The following is a 20,535-nucleotide window of genomic DNA, read 5'->3' on the forward strand; positions in this document are numbered from 1 at the left end:
GGACTGGGACAGGTATGGTGAGCTTGTAACAGAGCGATTACCAAACCTGAAAAAACTCAAATCAGCAGAAATGATTGAAGATGCGACTAAGAAATTAGAAGGTACTTTAATCAATTGCTTTGAGGAACTGTGTCCACTCAGGCAAAGCAGACAGGGGAAAGCGGTTCCTTGGTGGAACCCTGAACTGTCGAAGCTTCGTGTACGGTCCAGGAAACTTCTTAATAAGGCCTTGAAGACCAAAACAGAAGAGGACTGGGCCAATCATCGACTTACACAGAGAGAATATAAGAAAAAAGTACGGCAAGCCAAACTTGAATCCTATAGAAATTTCTGCAGTAACGTCGAAGAAATGAGGGAAACAGCGAGACTTTGTAAGGTCCTTCATTTAGACCGCTCAGTAAGGCTGGATTCCATTCGAAAACCTGATGGTTCATACACCATTTCCAAATCGGAAACGTTTAATGCTCTACTCGAAACTCACTTTCCGGGTAGTAGAACTATCTCTGAAGTTGAGAGTGGCATGAACAACAACGGTGGCAACGGTGGAACCTCTAGGTACAGCTGGTATATTGCTAGTCGGATAGTGACAAGGGAATCGATAAGGTTTTCCTTATCTTCCTTTGAGAACTTTAAGTCCCCTGGACCTGACGGAATATATCCAGCAATGCTTAAAAAAGGAGGAGACAGCCTGATTGAGGCCCTGAAAAGGATCTTCACAGCCTGTCTTGCATTTGGTTATATACCATCCCAATGGCGACGCGTAAGAGTAGTATTTATTCCGAAACCAGGAAAAGATGACTATTCCCTAGCAAAAAGTTTCAGACCAATCAGTTTGACATCGTTCATGTTGAAAAGTCTGGAACGAGTGGTGGAGAAACATATTCGAGTGGGGGTATTGCCGAGAAGTCCACTTAGTAGAAATCAACACGCTTACCAGAGTGGAAAATCATGTGAATCAGCCTTACACGACCTTGTTAGCAAGATTGAAGCTGGGCTGGAAGCTGACGAATACACAATGGGCGTGTTCGTGGACATTGAGGGGGCTTTTGATAATGCCACTTTCGACTCGATATGTTCTTCTGCCGAACGACACGGAGTTAATCAAGCCATTATAAAATGGATATACTCCATGCTCTCTGAGAGGCTGTTAACCGCTGGTGGGAGCGATGACGAGCAAATCACAGTCAGGGCCAAGCAAGGATGTCCCCAAGGGGGTGTTCTTTCTCCGCTGCTGTGGTGCTTCGTCGTAGACTCCCTATTAGTGGAGATGCAGGAACTCGGCTTTCACGTCCAAGCATATGCGGACGACGTCTGTGCGCTAACATCGGATAAATCCTTAAGGAGGCTTTGCACGAAAGTGCAGAGGATTCTTGACAAAATCGATGATTGGTGCATGAGACAAGGTCTTTCCGTTAATCCGAACAAAACAACTATAGTCTTGTTTACGAGAAAACGGAAATTGGAGGGACTCAGTCTTCCAACACTGAAAGGTGTGACACTTGGTCTTTCCAACGAAGTTAAATATCTAGGAGTAATCTTGGATAAGAAGCTGACTTGGGAGACACACGTTTCACTGAAGGTGAATCGTGCATTGAAGATTTTTCAGCAATGCCGTAGAGCCTTTGGCAAAACTTGGGGTCTGAAACCTGCTGTGGTCCTATGGATATACACGGCACTTATCAGACCAATCATCACTTACGCTTCTGTGGTCTGGTGGCGACGGAGCATGGTTAAGTCCACAATCCGGGAACTATACACGCTGCAAAGAAGTGTATGTTTATGCATCACGGGTGCCATGAGTACAACCTCTGGAGATGCCCTAAATGCTATGCTTGATTTGCTCCCCCTGGATCTTAAGATACAACAGGAAGCAATAAAAGCTATGTGTAGACTCCATAAATATGGTTTCTGGCACGAAGATGGAGCTTCGGGACACAGAGAAATCTTTAAGTTGCTGTCGGAGCAGTATCCACTGTTTTTGGCACCTAAAGATGACCTGATACCCACAGTTTCATTCGGAAGGAAATTTGATGTCAGATTTCCATTGCGTGAGCAATGGAGCAATCCAGGAGGCATGCAGGGAGGTTTGACGGATATTTTCTTTACCGATGGGTCCAAGACTGAAATAGGGTCTGGAGCCGGATGGTACTTAAACGATGGTAATAAGTATCACTACGCTATGGGGGGAATGGCAACTGTCTTCCAAACAGAAGTTTTTGCCATCCTAAAAGTAGCCGAATGGATAATCGAGAGGAGATGGAGCGGGAAACAGATTGGAGTCTTCAGTGACAGTCAGGCTGCATTGAAGGCCCTGGAGAACGCGAAGCAAACCTCAAAGATTGTTCAAGAATGTAAGAAGAAGCTTAATTCTGTCGCAAAACAGAACAGGCTTGTACTTATATGGGTTCCAGGACACTCCGGTGTTCAAGGAAACGAAATTGCCGACGAATTGGCCAACCGTGGATCAGCGGTGCCTCCACAGGGGCCAGAGCCAATAATCGGAATCAGTCCCGCAGGAATCAAGAACTGGATCAACGATTATGTAGGCAATCTACATAAAGAGCGATGGTCCGGTCTAGAACGCTGCAGAACTGCAAAGTGTTTTGTGACGAGTCCGAACAGAAAACTGTCAAACTTTCTACTAAAACTTAGAAGGAAAGACATTCGGTTGATGGTCGGCATCATTACAGGACACAACCCATGGGGTCAGCATATGGCCACCATTGGAATCATCGAGGACCCGGTATGCCTGTCGTGCTTGGAGGAGGCGGATAGCACTGAGCACTTTCTCTGTGAGTGTCCTGCCTTTGCTAGAGCGCGACTACGAGTATTGGGTTCCGATGTCATGAGAATGAGTATTATTCGTTCTCTAAAACTGGAGGATATTTACAAATTTGTCAAAGAATCTGGAAAATTCTCACAGGACTAACTATCTCTATCTCTGTCTCTATTCTTTCCTATCTCTTTCTATGATACTTTTCTCCCTCCCTCCTTGACTATCTACCCCCTTTCCAGAGCTTTAAATACAATGGGCTTTTTTAGCCTGAGTGTTTTAGGAGCCACCAAATCTCCTGGTGCTTCTTGGCTCGACCTTTTCAAATTCAAATTCACATATATGTGACGAAAGGAATCGGGAATACTCAGTTTGGGCATGCTTACGAGTATCCCATCTCAATAATATTTATGTCGGAACTACATATATGTGACGAAAGGAATCGGGAATACTCAGTTTGGGCATGCTTTATTAAATCGTTATCAATATATGTACTCGAATTTACCCATTGTATTTATTTATTGATGGCCTTTCAATGCCTATAGCACCGCCCATTATCCAAATTTTTCGTTTCTCGTTCCCACGAAAGTGGATTCTACGTAACCGGAACGACCCGGATTTATATCCGACCAAGAACTGTTACTTCAAGCAACACTCCAAGTATATGTGTGGGGAATGTTTATGCTGCTACAACAGCAAAAACAATTATTTCATCATTTTGAGTATGTATTGTGGTATATACCTAGTCCTGCCATAAGTTCTGTTACAAGCTAACTCCGTTATACATATAAATTATAATACTTTTTTAATAAAGTTAGTTTTATTTAATCATGTAAATATTGTTCTCCAATTCTGACTACAAACTGTAGTCCAAAGGATTCAGACGGCCAATCTTCTGCGGCTATGAAACCAGGAATAATTTTTTTTATCCACTGCTGGGTAGTTTTTGGCTTATGGACTGGCGCTGAATCTTGTTGGAAGATCCAAAGCTCTCCATTGAAGAGAGTATTGCTCAACTGCTTCACCACGTCTTTTAAGACAACCTCCTGGTACACTTTTGCCACCGCCACTGTTTGCAGAAATGAAAAGATGTAGCGCTTTTACAAGACTCTCCCCAACAAACCATTACCGAGGCTGAATGGTGGTCACACTGAACCCTTGAAACAATATTTTTTGCGTCTTTATAAGTTTTAGCATAGATTTTGTCATTTTACTTATTAAAAACTCTTCAACTGTGAAAATTTTCTCATCTGTGAAAATATTTTCATGGCTGTTGACCGCGTGCCACCGAAGATGTTGCTTTCATCTGTCGAGTCTAATTTTCTTCAAGCGCGTTGTCAAATTATTATCAATTGATCTGGTCGAAACATTCAATTCCCTGGACATGATTCTCTGCTTTCTAAGGGGATTTCTGCAAATTCTTTATCGAACGGTTTTATGGCTGCACTAGTTCGAACCACGCGAGGACGACCACTCCTTTTTCTGTCTGTCACTTCAGACGTTTGGGAAAACGATTGATTGTGCGGTAAACAAACATTTTCGAAACATTAAGTTTTTTCAGCAATTCTAAATCTAAAAATCTCACTTGTATGTAATGCAGTCACTGCAATGCGATTTTCCTTAGCTTCCCACTCCATTATTAACAAGCGAAATTTGTAACGAAACTGAATATAATTTATGAGTAGACAATGTATACGAAAAGCAAAACTAACGGCACTTCTTTCTGCGAATTCATTCTTCCATATCCATCGTAAAATTTGTCACAGAATTTATGGCAAGACTAAGTACAAGTCTATTATATCTCGACTATTTTAGGCTTTTACATACAAGCAAATATGAAGCAAATTAATTTACCCCTGATCACAAATGTGCGAGGGTATAAAACTAAGGTTCAATAAGTAGTATTCTGTTCAAAAGTTCTTTTTATATGTTTATATTTCAAGTTTAGGTGCTCTCAATTCAGTTTCCTACAAAATATACAGCTATAATTCTTCCGACTAGAACTCGTTGAAAAAATAGTGACTACAATACAAAACGTTTATAATTTTACCAAGTTCCATAAGCTTGGGAGCTGATAAGTCTTGTGCCAGTCAAGAGCTGAAAAAATCCAACATAAAAATAAATGCATAATCCAAAAGTAAACTCAGTTGTCTACAAGACTTGAGGATAATCAACCCACCTTATTATTTTATGCACTCCAAATCCTTCTTACATTTAATTAAAGATTCAAATATTCATTATAAACACTACGTATCGCTAAAAGTAAAAACAAAGTTTTAATAACAAAAATTAATTCTGCAAAATGTCTGCAGTGGAATTGTTATTTGCATTCCAACTGCAACTTGGGCAGAATTCCAGAGAAATTTCCCCTTGCCTTATATGTAAACAAATGCCCGCATCTTCTCCTGTACTATTTGACGAAATCATTTGTCCTAATTCTGCGTAACTGTGTTCATTTGCAACCGTTGTTAATTGTGTCAGGTCTGCCGTTTGAAAATCTTCATCGAGGAGATCGGACCATGTATCATTACAAATAGATGAAGTAACGAGATCTGAGGAAAAATTTTCAAAAATGTTACACAATTGCATTGAATCATCAGGATGATAAAACCCCTCTGTAATTCCTACGCTACCATTATTTGAAGTATCCGATGTATAAATAGGATTTCGAACGAAGTCGTCATTTTGTAAACCCTTGTCCATGTTGGCTACATGCTGCGAAATGTTTGATGATGGAGAACTGTCTCCATACCCAGGTGAACTCAACATCGGTGAATTCGCATTCGACGACTGCTGCATATGCATTCGAACATTCAGAGCTTTAATAAGATTCTCTATTTCTTTGTGATTTGTTATAACGCTCTGAAAATACCTTTTCTCCCGCTGGAGTTGTTCAACTGCTTTCATTTGCTGCTTCAAAGCCTTCTTAAGATGCTTGTTTGCCGCCCGCACTTCCTCCAACTCCTTCTCCATTGCCTCTAAATGTGCCTTTTTCTTGCGACGATTTTCCCGTGCTAACAAAGCGTTTCTGTTGTGCACATTCGGGTTGGGCCGTCTGGTTGGCATACGACCTTGCTGGTCAACCTTTTGGCCGATTTTAAAAGCTGAAATTGTGCTTTCTTCGCTCTCACTGGCGGAGCTCGACTCCGACAACACATACTGGAGACCATTGTGCTGCAACAACTGCTTAATATCGTCCATTTCGGTAATATGGCGAAGGAAAATTTTATAAACAGGAATCTTGTTTATTATTTTGATCACTAAAAAATTGCCGCTGCTACTTTACCTTTTATAAACTATCTTTTATTTTTATAATCAGACAATTTCGCCTAAATTACGCCACCGATGAAAAGAAAATGGCGTCGAATTAGAAAATAATATAGAAAAATTTTTGCATCGTTGCATTTAGAGTTGCACAGGGTTGCTTGAAACAAGTTAGTGCCACCACACACTAACAACTTTTAGTTGGCCAATTATTGTATCGGGTTTGAAGGGCAGGCTATACAACTTTTGTGGTAGATCTATCACTAGCTTAAAATTAGCTTAAAATTTATATATCTTACAATTTTTAATTTTTCCATAAGTAATACCTCAAATGAGTAATTTTAATTTTTTTATAAAAGATTTATAAAAAATATGATTTACTTTTTATGTGTTATGATGTGAAAGTCACCTTTATTGTAGACCATAAAGCCCAATATGCGCAACTACGGCTATATTATTATCTCCAACTAAGATAAACAAATCGGATATTACCATTTTTTGTGGTTTAGAGGTAAAACATGACGAATGCATGTATATGCATATAACATATATAAGTATACGAATATAAATCTACGGCCTTTTGCTCCTTAATATTATAATATGTTCACATTAGGCCGGGTAGATTTGTGGGGAAGCGAAAAAATCGCCCATTGCTCTGTGAAAATCATATTCTAGGGATCAAAATAAGAAACTTTGCCGAAGGAACCATACCTCTAAAACGAATTCTGATGTCCCCCAATTAGGTTCGAACTTTTAGTATCTTTTGTGGGGAGGCAAAAAAATCGCCCATTGCTCTGTGAAAATCATATTCTAGAGATCAAAATAAGAAACTTTGCCGAAGGAACCATACCTCTAAAACGAATTCTGATGTCCCCCAATTTGAACTTTTTAGTTTCTTTTCTATAACTCACTTAAATTAATTTTTTCATTTACATATGTTCTGACTAAATAAATTTCTTAAGAGAAAAAATAGATATTATTATAAATAAATAATAAATATTATTTTAAGTAAATAAAAATAAAGAAAAAACAACCATTTAGCTGATTTTTTCATGTAAAGGCCAAAAATGGTGATATCTTGAAATTGGGGGACATCAGAATTCGATTTAGAGGTATGGTTCCTTCGGCAAAGTTTCTTATTTTGATCCCTAGAATACGATTTTCACAGAGCAATGAGCGATTTCTAAATCGACCCGCCCTAGTTCACATATGTGTAGATTACCTTTTTTTTGTGCTTAAGTCCCATTTCGTAATTATAAAGTGAGATTTTCCATTCGGAATTCATAGCGAGAACGTTGGTCTCTCAAACACCAAAATTAAGAAAAACACTTTTCTAATAGCTGTCGCCTCTCGGTAGGCAATGTCAAACCTCCGAGTATATTTGTGCCATGAAAAAGCTCCTCATAAAAATATTTGCCGTTCGGAGTCGGCTTGAAACTGTAGGTCCCTCCATTTGTGCAACAACATCAAGACGCACACCACAAATAGGAGGAGGAGCTCGGCCAAACACCTAACAGAAGTGTACGCGCCAATTATACAATATATAAAGAAAAAAACAAAAAATATGGACGCCGGCACAGAAAACAGCTTTGTAGACATAAGTCTAATACTTTTATTTTTAAATATTATTAACTATGCATTCATATTACAGAAAAAAAATATGCCTTGTCCTCTTATTACTTATTATAAAATGAAATATCGAATTTCGAATGCGTGTTGCTGCCATAATTTTGTAAAACCTCAGTAAACTACGTTTATTGATTTCCTCCTTGCCTTTTCTTCATATCATTAATAACAATTAAACAAACCAAAAACTCCAAAATATTCCACCAAAGCAAATTTTATGAAGAAAAACCTTTCAAAACAGTATTGACAGCTGATTGTCATGGTAATCCGCCATATGTGAACGGGTAGATTAATAATCTTTCATGCGGACGGATATTTCAAAAACCAACAAATTGTCTTTACTAATCAATGAGTTGAACATAATTTTGGGAGTATTTTTACCGATAAAGGTAATGGATAATTCTTCCAAGTACAACACAAATATTTTTCAATGCTTTACCTAAAAAAATTATTAAAAACTATGCGCTTGTAAAAATTTACCCAAAGAGATACTACTTTTTGGATTTTAGCGGAAGAATATAGCATTTTTTTTGGCAGCCAAAGTATAAATACGAGGCTGTAATCGAGGAAGGTACACATTAGTGGTTGGCAAATAGCAAAAGCATTGTACAGACCCATAAGTAAAAACACTCTCACCTGGTTGTCAAAAATTCCCACATGGTTGACGAAACTATGCAGATATTTCTGAATAAAAAGCATTATTATAGCTAAGAAATATATTAAAAATATTTGTTATTGTAAATTTCAATGTTGTATTATCAATGTTAAGTCAAATTTTATTATTTTTTATTTTTTGTCGATATTCTATTATTTTTAATGTTTCCATAAAAATTCTAATGTGCATATCACCCCCACCAATACGCTCAAGCAAAAAGACTATCCACGCAAACCATGACACACTTGACAGCTAGTCAGCCTCACACCAAGGGTGCCTGTCAAAAACTAGGAAGAAGAGTGCTTTCATTTGTATTTTTGTACCACGAGTGCAGGTCTTCAGTTAAGCGTGGGAGCGTAAACTCGAATAGTAAAGCCATTAAGTACTAAAAATAAAGCAAGCGATGTTTAACCATCTAGTGATCGAACTCATAGGAATTATTGTGAGACTTTTTAAATTGGTAACAGTTTGTAAATTTGTTTTAAAATAATACAATTGTGGTGAATATTCAAAAACAGGCCTATAAGAACATGTTTTTCCATATTAAATAAAACAGCAACCATACACAATTATTCTCTGTGAAAATTCTTTAGATTTCCAGGAGTAATTTTCACTTAGAAAATTTACCGAGCTACCGAAAAACGAACACAACTTTAACGAATTCGGTGTGAAATCCCCTCTTGTACATTACATATGAAAATAAGAATTGACCAACTAAAAAATTCATATAAGTTTTACCTTCAAAGCGAATTAGGGGTGTTGGCAACATTGGTGCGAATATCTTTAGAAAGTGTAAAGAAAAAGAAGGAAACAACGAATACTAAGAGGGATAGAAGAACACGTAAAGATCGAATATTACAACAACCGCTGGACGGCCAATAATCCACAGCAACAGCAGTCACTGGAACTTGTTGAATACTTTGGAAATTCCATGGTATGAAGTATACAGGATTACATCGAGGACAACAAAATTGTGAACCTCCCACACTAAAAGGTTTCACTCCCACTCCGACAAGGGGAGCGTGCAGTGAAAACATAAAATGTACACCCGTGATACAGAATTGCGCCGACTGCAATCCAACGATGTAAACCGGCTAGCGGAGACACTGGGGTTCGATGGTGGGCGGAAGTTAATGGAAACTATACCTAAAAATTGGTCAGCCCAAGATACAGTCAACGTGGGCGATGCCGCAGCGCGAGGCAGTCATAAATGGAACGGTGAAATCAAAGGTTTAGGCGTGGCGGAACTAAAATATAAGCCAGAACAAATACGTTTAATAGAAGAAGCAACAAGACAAACGAGTGGCTGTTATTTTGCTGAGATATTAATTCAAGAATGGAGCACAAGCGGACGTAAACATGAGCGCCCAACAGTTGGGCTACTGCTACACTTGCTGATAAAGGCTGACCTGTGGAATGCAGCAGATTTTGTAGCGGAACATTTTCTTAACGGTAAGTAATAATAGTAAGTTGTTATGAATATCATACACAATGCTATCATACAAGATTTATGAAACCAAATTAGTAATAAGTGGACGACGATAGATATGAATCGATAATAGCATGCACATAGAAACTAAAAATCCCCTCATAACTACAGAGGGATTTCTAAAAACAGAAAATGTAATAGAAATATTCATATGTCATGTTGCAGCTGTTGTTACGGCATAAAATATTTCGCATCATTTTTTCAGGAGTGTTATTGGAATGCCAGTTTTTGCCACATTGATATTACCTCTTATCAGTGAGCAAAGATTCTAACATTTATGTTAAAGATAAATTCAACAATTTATGGTTAGTCGTGACCGTAATTTATTTTACGTATTTTTTCTCTCTTACCACATCTTTCTTCTTTTAAAATATGTAGTTTCATTTTTCTTGTTCACTGAAATGAGTTCCACCCAATATTTTGGTTGTATCAACTATTCAGACATCTTGATTTTTACACTTTAAGCTCAAAATAACGATCTTTATTATTTGTTTGGGGGGAAATACTATGTAACCCTGACCATAATAGCATACTGGCCGCTAGGGCCTTCGAGTTATAAATAAGAAACAATATTTAAGAACAATTCTCAGAGGTAAGCAATGTTGCGTTATCAAATATGGAGTCTCTCCCTTGTCAACTACTGTTGCGCATAGATTAACACAGAACATTTTGGGTATTCACAAGAGTGGCGTAAGTGTCGGAGTTTTGAGGCTCGCAAGGCACCGTAAAAGTCATATTATAATCTTTAAACCATTTATTTGACCGTTAAAACCTTTGCAACATCAGACAATATGACATTTACGATATTCTTCTGAAGTACCTAGGTACTACCTTGAAAGTACCTTTGATTTGTTAAATATGTACATATGTATTCGTATTCGTAATCTAAAAAACGAAAAATACCTCAATTTGTTTTCCGTTGATATATGTACCTATAATATTATGATACAAGTCTTAATTCTTTTCCAATCAACAGAAGCACCGCCCGAGCGTCCGTTAGAAGGACCTGGAGCTAAGGTAGACATATCAATACCAACAGAATGTTTGGGGAGTGTGGCGGATTTCGTGAATGACTCCGCAGGCTATCCAGGCACAGAAACACTCAATGACAATGCTAACTGCGTGAATAGTGTGACAGATCACAATCGAGATTATTACACGAAATTTCCTTTTTTCAATAAAGACATGAATGGTGGGGCTCCAAAACCGCCACCTCGAGCACAACGAATGGCGCGGCAACAAAATTTGCAAACCCATCAACAAAAATTGCACTTACAAAATCAGCAACAAGTTCTACGAGCAGAAACTAACAACGTTGTTGCTACAGCAGAGACTAATGATGGTAATTTAAAGAATCATAGCTGTGAAAACCTACAAATATCAAAAGCGCAACACGATTGCAATTCTGCTGCCGTTAACAGTAACATAATGACACACAATATACCGGAATTAAGTGAATTACTGGAAGTTAATAGCAGCCATCACTCAACGATTAAGTCAGAGGAACCACATAACGTCCCTATGCTTACACTTCTAGATCCTAGTACTGAAAATTTATCCGGTGTTCCGGCTCTAAGTACACCAGTCGTTGCTTCAACATCAAATGTTGCGCCGATGTCATCGTTGGCATGCGCCTCAGGTGGAAGTTTACCACTGATAACTGAACTCAATTTAGATACTAATAGCGGTGAACCTTTGAATATTGATAAAGGAAACAGTTGTACTTCAAATCAGGTACCACGGCAAAATACATCACAATTGCCAAACCCTTTAAGTGATGAAAGCCAATGTAGTAGTTTAAGCAATGATAGTTTCGACGATGATGACGAAAATTGCTTTAACGGTGTAAATATGTTAGATGGTGGCAATGTTGATGCTGAATTGACAGATGGGAACTCAGGGGATCAAAGCCTGCCATGCTTAAGTGTTTTTGGTCACCAGAGCCCAAGCAATGACTCCAGTTTGACGACTGTGACATGTACAAGTGGCGATAATAGTTTTGAACTGAGTTTGAATGATTCGAGTTCTACTTCTACAACCGACCCCACTGCGCAAAGAAAGTAGAGTGGTATTCATGATTGTAACACTCATGTTATTAAAGAAATTAAAATAACGCTTGAAATGCGACTGTGCTGCTAGTCAATATTATGACATTGCATTCCAAAATATTTGTGAAGCGTTACATGCGTTGGTATCTATTGGCAGAAATGTTTGCATTAGCATTAACGCATTGCATTAAAAATATAAAATTACTTGTTACATAGCATTTGATAAGTCAAATGCAATAAATACATTTTAAGACAAGCTTAAATCATATTTAAAAGCTATAATGTGAGAGTTTATAAAATTTAAGTAACCAGAGTTTAAATTCATAAGACATGTAAATTGTAAAATATAGCGACTATTTTTAAAGAAATATAATCCATAATTTGCTTTTTCGTATCTAATAAGAATACAAAGTATTTCTACGTTCTTTTTTTACGGTTTGTTTTTAAAACACTTAGTAAATATCAACGAAACACATTCGTCCGTGTATAATTTTAATCCTTGTAAAGTTTGAAAACTAATTACAATTCAAAAACATTTAATTAGTAATTAAAAAGTTTGTAAGTTAAATGCAATTTTGTTCAATTAAATTTAAAACGGATTGCATGTTTTGGAATATGAAACAGGATTCGTGAGATTGAGTTAAACTTTTTGTTGATTATAAAATGTAAAATTTACCGTATTTAATATACATAAATAAACGCTGTAGATTATGATAGTGTTATCAGTTGATTTAAAATAGGGGTTTTCAAATATAACGAATTTAACGTTTGACGGAATGGAGAGTTCAATCATTTTTCATAGTGAGCAATATAAAAAATAGCAAAAAGTCTATATGTGTGGCCGAGTTTTTGGTGATAGTTGTTCTATTAAGGGGTTATACGCAGTTATGAAGCAAATAAAAGACGAGTTGTCAAGGATTTATCCTGAAGAAACTTCAGAATATTTTAATTTGAAAATTTTTGGCGGTTATAAAAGCATCCTTCAAGAACGTAACAAAATTTTATATTTATGAAAATGTTGATAATAGAGCGCGCTGCAGGCGATTTCTGGAACCTCGATTTACGGTGTACATCGTAACTCAGGATTGGATTATCTGAAATCAAAAAACCAAACAAATTTTGTTAATATATTAGATTATGTAGTAATTAATCGTTCGGCTAATCAAAATAGTGGATTTTCACAAAATGGCAGCTTTTAAAAGAAATGATTTCGATTTTTACGTTAAAATTTGGCCGTAAATTGATTATAAAATGGAAAATAAGTATCAGATTTATAAAAGGAACGATTAATTACTAGAAAATGAATCTTTAAAGATTGACTTGAAAAATGCCGTTTTGAAAAAAACACGTTTAAAGTTTCAATGCCTACCCTAAAACGTGCCGAGGCATCTCTACATATTTAGGTATAACTCCGAAAGTATTGCTTAGCTCTACTTCAAATTTCGTGCGTATACTTTTGAATATATGTACATTACAAAAATGCAATAAAAAAATCGATTTTTTTGAAAGTCATAACTGCGTAAAACCCCTTAATGACAAAAAGATCGTTGTTGTTACTAACGATTACTAATTACTAATGCTATGTTCCGATGCAACATAAGGGTATGTTCAACAATGCATTATAATGCGCAACATACCATTTCAGAGTGAGCAGTGCGTTCAAAAATGCAAATATGGCAGGAATGCAAATATGGCAGGACTGCAAATGCAACGCGTTCTTAAACGTCATTTTTGTATCAAAAGTCGTGCATTATTTGCAGCAAAAATTTTCACACTGCCAATAAATACGCTGGTACAATGTCTGATGAAAAGCGGGTATTTAATTATTTATTTTAGCTTTTAATACAAAAATTGATGAAAAATACGATATTTAAACTTTATTTTATTATACTTTTCTTGGTTTTAGTGATTACTTTAGTACATCGGAGATAAAATTACTGCTCAGAGTCCGACTGAGCATGGAGAACGAGTTCACGTCGGGAAGGAGGAAAAAGAGCATGCTCTGGGCTAAGGTCGTAGATGAAGTAAAAAAAGGTAAATAAAGATTTAAAAATAGGTAGAAACATGACCAAACTTAGTAAGAATTCCATTTTACTGCACAGCGCGTTCATAAATGCAACAAATCTATTTGCAATTTTTCAACAAATATATCAGTTGCATGAATTGTCACATTGACAGTGCTGCCAGCGCTGCAAGTACTGCGCATTATAATGCGTTTCTGAACATAGCCTAAGCTACGGCCACACGCTCATGCATTTGCTGCCCAGAAGCTTATATGTGTGCGTGTCGGGTGACACACGTACTTGTTACGTGTCACACAAACTTGTTGTCGGCTTTTGCATGATGAAAATCAAAAATTTTAGATTTTTTCTCGGGCAACCGTCATTTACCCGACACGCACCCAAATAAGCTGCTGGACAGCAAATGCATGAGCGTGTCGCTATAGTTCACGAACTACCTTGTTGCAACGGCGCATTCGTAATTCACTTTGGCCGCTCTCCATCTTGTTCTTGTTCTTGGTGCCTTTTATTATTATTTGTTGTGAATATCGGTCATAGAGAAAGAGAGTTAAACAAAGTTTTACTTTATGGTGCGGGAGTTGCAGAACCAAAGATTTGAGTATCCTTTGGTAAAGGCATCGTAAATAGACTTCAGGTTCATGGTTAAACTTGATACTATTTTGGCTTACTCCTTCTATTTGATTTGACTGCTTATTTTAAAAACTTTCGTAATTCGCAAACTAATTTAGCCTGAATTATTTCAAAATTAAGTAATTCACAGTTAAAATTTAGTATGGACCGTGTTCATATAGCCAGGCTGAATCGGTGAATCTAGAAAAAGGTATTAGACGTAGAAGTGTAATCTGCTACAGGTTTCTCAAAGAAACTGCGATTACTGGTTTATTATTATGACAGCATAAAACATACGCCTTAAATTTTGTAATTCGATCCCTCCGGGACGTAAATGCGCTACTACTTTGTCACAAAAATACAACCATGTGACATAGATAAGGAGAAGAACAAAGAAGTATGACAGAATTGACACATCAGGCGAAAATAATAGAAATATACAGAAAGCGATAACTAAATCAAATTTGCAAACAAGTTTTATTAGGAGAATTAAAAAGTATTTTGTGGCAATTCCTTTAAGTTTTTCACAATTTTTCACCAAATGGACGAGTCTGAACTGCTCTTCAATTTGTTCTACCTCCTATTATGTATGTGCATTATCTACCCACCCGAAGAGTTTCAGCGACTTGGCCTAACCATCGAACAGATATTCAATAAATTGTTAGGTGATGAGAATATTAATTTTATACGCTATCATCAACGACGAACATCGCTGAATTTATTTGTGCACAGCTGCTTGCCTGCCTTTTATTTTCTTATACATAAGTTGAAGTTTTCGGTATTTGCGGAGCGTGAACCACCAGAGGATGCAGATTTAGATCCTGACTTTCCTATGCCTCAAGAGGCTGTAGCATTTAAGACGCTCACCTGGAAGATTGCACAACGTTTTAGTTTGATAGCGGTGATGGCAGTGCCAGCCTTAGTGTTTAATTGGCAGCAACAAAATTGGCGCCGGCATCCCATTAGCCAGACACTGTTGAAATTCTCCAATGTGCCCGACAGTTTTCAATCAGTGGCAAAAGACATAAGTACGGAATTTCGCCGGTATGTAAAATGAAATATCAACTAATTTTATTGAACCTCAAATAAAAATAAAAAATTAATAAAAACTTTTTTTTTTTTTTAATAGAATCGACGTTTACAAAAAGAAACTTAATTCTATATCGACTGTAATTGCAACAGAAAACTGGATAATTAAAACCTCGCTATACAATGTGCATTTTGCGCACCAAAGTGATACCTCACTTAGTGTAGCCAAGGTAAGTCGATATTCAAAGTTTCATGCTACGCATAGAAGATTTACATTGGAAAATGGGCAAAAAACAAACAACAAATAAGCGGTACAAGTTATGCCTCAACAAGCATTCGAACATGTGCTACTTTTGTTATTGGGAAAGTTGATATTCAAATATGCATCACCTAATAGACACCAGATAATCTGCACAAGAGCCGTCTTTAAAGATAGAAAAAGCTTATGTAAAACGGTCAAGCTAGTTCAAAATTCGTGGTTCCGTTTGTCAAGTTGGTACAATGGAATCGAACAACCGTCGTGGCCACCTCGAATATAATAGTAAAAGGAAAATTGATATGCCTAACGTAGACTATTAAAGCATTTCTGCCATGAAAAAGCTCCTCATAAAAAACCATGTTGTTGTTGTAGCAGCATAAACATTCCCAATACATGACGGGGGGATGCTGCTGCGCTTAGTCCTTGGCCGGGTCGTTCCGGTAACGTAAAGCCGGCTGTCTTGGGTACGTAAAAAACCATCATAGCAGTCGACTTAAAACTGTAGGTCCCTCCATTTGCACAACAACATTGAGTCGCATGCCACAAATAAGGGGAGGAGCGCGGCCAAACACCTAACAGAAGTGTACGGGCCAATTATTTATTTTATTTAATTCTTCCTTGGCCACCATGCGGTTGCATGGTGCATGTTTTCTGTCACACGGTGATAGATTTAAACTCCAGATACCTTAAATTATAGGTTAACATAAATGAAACATAAATTCACTTACGCCATTCCACCCCATCAGTTCATGTTAGCGCTTACAACTGTATTTACTAATAATTTTTGTTTCAATAGACTGAGACTTACAACGTTTCTCAGGACACTAATGATACGCTGCAAATGGTGAGCATAATGGTGAAACCGAATCGTCAAGGAGTTGCTGACTTCCACATACGCATTAATGCCTTAGAATTTCGCAACCTAGAAGAGCGTATTAGTCGGCCTATTCTCATACCATCAAATATACAATTTCATCGTAATGTAATCGATCGCTTTATAGATGTTTTCAAGGAGCAAGTTGCACAAAATCCAATTTACCAAGCAGACCGCATAGCCGAAAAATGCTTCGCCTGCTTGATTGCCGAGCCAAATATAAAAATACACAAGCAATGCGAAGATGTGGATCGCGATGGACGACCGATCACAGCGGAAAACACCTGTTCAAACTGCTACTGCCGACCGATGTGGTGTGTGGAGTGTTTGGCGCGTTGGTTTGCTGCGCGTCAGAACGAGTATGATCGCGAAGTGTGGCTGGAACAAAAATGTACATGCCCAATGTGTCGTGCCAAATTTTGTCTACTCGACGTTAGTTACATCGAAAAGCGTGATGCAGGTGAAGCGGGTGATAGAGCGTGATAGCTACAATTAGAAAGAATCTAAATGAATGTTTTGAACATTTCTATTAAAGCTAATAAGGAATTCTTAAGGCCGGCGGGCCAATTAGATGTCCTAAATTCAGTAGTTTTCGCGAAGCGTTGTAGGATGAGAAAAAAAACAATTAGCCAAATGAAGTTTTGGGGATAGTTTAATATATATTTGAACTAAAAAAAAAAATTTGTACAATCTCCAACAATATATTGTAAGCCGAGTTATCAATAGATTCCCAGAGCGCCTTGCCACTGAAGTATCCAACTTCTGTACAAGATACAACTTGCAATTTTCATCTGAAAACAAAAAAAAAAGATTATTAATTTTGATGTAATTATCTTCGATGTGAACTAAGAAAATTGGGAGAAACACGTAAAATTCGAATTTTTGGGGAAGGTAGAAAAAAAGGGGGGTTTCAAGGAAAAAAAAAACTCTTCAACTGGGTAAAAAAGTCGCGTAAAAAAAGTTTTTGGATGTTTTTTTAGTTCACATAGAAGAGAAAACAATACTGAAGATAACGCATTTTGAATGAAATAGATAGCTCGTTTAGTTTTTTTGCAATCGTGTACATAAATTAGGTAAAATCGTGAAAATGAAAAGCCGAGAAAACGCGCTTCAAAGTACAACAATAAGCGCACGGTTGCTCGACGCCGCACTACGCTCGGCTCTGTAGCTCTGCAAATACTTGGAATTTAACTCTGAAAATTTGTGTCTCATGTTCTTGAATATCTAAGCTATTGATTTCAGAAAAAAAAAATCGATTTTTTTGACCTTTTAATTGGCCCGCCGGCCTTAATTCTGTCAGTGTATAGGACAACAACGATTAAGCACGAATATTTTATTAATTCTCTTTAATCAAGTTGAAATTTTTATTTGGCATGTAATAGTTTATAATTTCCTTCAATTTTTTTTAAATTGAAAATTCTTCAATTTGTATCTTTACATAAACATAGGCATTCATAAATTTAATATTTTTCTAAAAACAAATCACTTACTGTCTAATAAGTTTGTAACTATCACGTTTTAATACTTTACGATACAAAAATTATACATTATAAAAACTTTAAAAGGAAAACATGATTAAATGTGTTATTAGTGCATACATTTGTATATTTAAGTAAATTGAATATCTGCGCTTAGTACTAAATCGTATGCTATTCCAAAAAGTCTTGGGCAAGTGTTTGGGCTAATGCCTTTCTTGTTATATAAATGTATATATGTATGTTTTTTTATACAAAAATAGAAGAAAATTTGCGGCAATTAAACACACACTACTGTAACATGCGTACGATTAGTCGATTCGCATATTTTCGTTGGTGAGCGATGCTGTTGAAAGTTATAAATTATTTTTACAACGACAGCTTTCCATTTAAAATGCTAGCACACAATCAAGACTTGAAAATCTAACGAACAGCAAAATGTCATATAGTGTTGTTTTTATGGTTGCTTAATTTAACTATAGGTAAAAGCGTCGTGTTCGACATTTCTTAGAATCTTATTTACTTTTTATAGCATTAACTACAAAGCACTTAATTTAGCAAACCAAATTATTCAAAAAAAAAAAATAAAGTTATTTTCTCCATGCTAAAATATAAGAATATGTTGTTAAAAGCTAAATACGTTATAAAAGTAGTGTTTACACATGTCTTTCACAATAAAGTTTAATTTAAAAAATTTATATTATACATAAAAATATATAGTTTTTCGTGCTATTTGCGAGTGGCATCTATAAATTCGTTTCATAGTAACTTTTGTAACTCTCTGTCTTCTCACGCATCATCGCATTTCTTGCATTTGAATTAGCGGAGGCTGATGGATTGGACTGCGACGAAAATAGTTTGCTTGACATGGCTGAGGGTTGGCGGTAATTGTTCTGGAATTAGAAAACGAAAAACATCTTAATGTTTTGCAGTATATTGGATACTATAATTATTTTTACTAAATATTTATATTCATGTCCGAAGATTAGTAGAAAATTGAAGACGCATGAGGGAAGAAAGTAATGGTAGGTAAATGAATGAGGAAGAGATGTTTTAAAGGCTTCGGGGTTAAAGTACCCCATGTTTCTCCGCCAATTTATGGTATGAGTCTTAAGGAGGTATAAACAGTTAGAATTTTCGAAAAATCTCCTTTTTTATTTTTTTTCTTAATGTACATATATTTTAGAATACGCACAGAAAATTTAATATCGTTCCGGTGAATATTTTTAAAGTTACACGCAAATTTGAAAAGACGTCTCCGATTAGTCTCAAAATTTAATACGAGCTTCTTAAGGCTTCTAGTCTAGCATTTCGAAAAAATCGATTTTTGTTTTCATGTTATGATAGTTTATACTTTCAAAAATATACTTGCAAATTTTTATATTGAAATTCGTTGTATCAGGTCAGTCCATAAGTTCGTGCGTATTTTACCCATAATTTCACTTTTGTACGATTTTTGCATACAAAAAATTATTCGTGGAATATAACAGAATATATTTATATTTGCTTTGATATATTGTGCATTCCAGAAGTGATTTTAATCACGGATAGAAGCACGTGTTGTTAAAAAATAAGAGACATTTTGCATTTTTTTATAAAAGTGGTAAAAATGCCACAACTGCTGTTGCAGAAATAAACACTGTTCACGGAGAGGATACCGCGAGTGTAAGCACTGCGCAAAAGTGGTTTTCAAAATTCCGAAGTGGTAACTGCGACGTGGAGGATGCCCCGCGCGCTGGTCGTCCTGAAGTCTTTAACTCCGACGCCTTGCTCGAACTAGTGGAAGCTGCGGCAAATTTGACAGATGATAAGATAGCTCAGAGGTTAAATTCATCGTATGGAACACTTCACAGGCACCTGGTTCAGTTGGGAAAGGTTTCAAAGCTGGGGAAATGAGTTCCGCATAGACCTTCCGTCGCCAACCTTCAGCAGAGTGTGAATGTGTGTTCTCAGCTGCTGCAACGGCTTGAAAATGAACGTTTTTTGAAACGTATCGTTACTGGTGATGAAAAATGAGTCCTTTACAATAATCCTGTTCGCAAACATCTGGTTAGATAAAGATGAAACACCAGAACCGACCCCTACAGATGGCCTTCACCCCAAGAAGATTCTCCTGTCTATTTGGTGGGTATTGTTTATTATGAACTTCTCGAACCAAACCAGACGATAACTGCTGATTATTATTCCCATCAGCTATCAAACCTGAATGAGGAGGCACTTAACAAAAATCGACCGTCTTTAGTGAATAGACGCAAAGTTGCGTTTCACCACGACAACGCAAGACCTCATACCGCAAGGCAAACATTAGGCAAGCTGAACGAGCTCCGATGAGAGCTAATGCCGCATCCCCCAAACTCTCCGGATATTGCACCTTGTGATTACCACCTTTTTCGTGGACTTCAATCCCATATGA

General features: G+C 36.8%; 4 protein-coding genes across 7 annotated transcripts in view; 2 read left to right on the top strand and 2 right to left on the bottom strand.

The window, feature by feature from the left end:
* Nucleotides 1-3,142: 3,142 nt before the first annotated feature.
* On the bottom strand, nucleotides 3,143-6,160 carry LOC128855566 (uncharacterized). 3 transcript variants are annotated; one of them, XM_054090572.1, is made up of 4 exons: nucleotides 6,060-6,160; nucleotides 5,407-5,956; nucleotides 4,953-5,325; nucleotides 3,143-4,870 (listed from the first exon to the last, which is right to left on the bottom strand). In XM_054090572.1, exons 2-3 carry the CDS (start codon nucleotides 5,837-5,839, stop codon nucleotides 5,063-5,065), a joined length of 696 nt encoding a protein of 231 aa, XP_053946547.1. In that variant the 5' UTR covers nucleotides 5,840-5,956; nucleotides 6,060-6,160; the 3' UTR covers nucleotides 3,143-4,870; nucleotides 4,953-5,062. The 3 variants fall into 3 exon arrangements, with proteins under 3 accessions (XP_053946547.1, XP_053946546.1, XP_053946545.1); XM_054090571.1 differs by having other exon boundaries at nucleotides 4,953-5,029; nucleotides 5,148-5,325; nucleotides 5,407-6,148; XM_054090570.1 differs by having other exon boundaries at nucleotides 5,407-6,150.
* Nucleotides 6,161-9,116: 2,956 nt separating this feature from the next.
* On the top strand, nucleotides 9,117-12,632 carry LOC128855567 (protein Tube). The gene is made up of 2 exons (XM_054090573.1): nucleotides 9,117-9,770; nucleotides 10,784-12,632. Exons 1-2 carry the CDS (start codon nucleotides 9,359-9,361, stop codon nucleotides 11,869-11,871), a joined length of 1,500 nt encoding a protein of 499 aa, XP_053946548.1. The 5' UTR covers nucleotides 9,117-9,358; the 3' UTR covers nucleotides 11,872-12,632.
* Nucleotides 12,633-14,887: 2,255 nt separating this feature from the next.
* LOC128855568 (E3 ubiquitin-protein ligase TM129) lies at nucleotides 14,888-18,244 on the top strand. Of its 2 annotated transcripts, XR_008453749.1 has the most exons (4): nucleotides 14,888-15,529; nucleotides 15,615-15,744; nucleotides 16,570-17,195; nucleotides 17,934-18,244. XR_008453749.1 is itself a non-coding variant. In XM_054090574.1 (3 exons), exons 1-3 carry the CDS (start codon nucleotides 15,027-15,029, stop codon nucleotides 17,128-17,130), a joined length of 1,194 nt encoding a protein of 397 aa, XP_053946549.1. In that variant the 5' UTR covers nucleotides 14,888-15,026; the 3' UTR covers nucleotides 17,131-17,868. The 2 variants fall into 2 exon arrangements, 1 of the variants encoding a protein (XP_053946549.1); XM_054090574.1 differs by lacking the exon at nucleotides 17,934-18,244 and having other exon boundaries at nucleotides 16,570-17,868.
* LOC128855569 (uncharacterized) overlaps nucleotides 17,915-20,535 on the bottom strand; it is a 30,002-nt gene continuing 27,381 nt past the window's right edge. Inside the window, exon 2 of the mRNA XM_054090575.1 lies at nucleotides 17,915-19,015. Coding sequence (XP_053946550.1) covers nucleotides 18,869-19,015 — 147 coding nt within the window. The 3' untranslated portion in view covers nucleotides 17,915-18,868. The remainder of the gene's footprint in view (nucleotides 19,016-20,535) is intronic.

The sequence above is a fragment of the Anastrepha ludens genome, chromosome 2, assembly GCF_028408465.1.
Source record: "Anastrepha ludens isolate Willacy chromosome 2, idAnaLude1.1, whole genome shotgun sequence".
NCBI classification, from domain to species: Eukaryota; Metazoa; Arthropoda; class Insecta; order Diptera; family Tephritidae; genus Anastrepha; species Anastrepha ludens.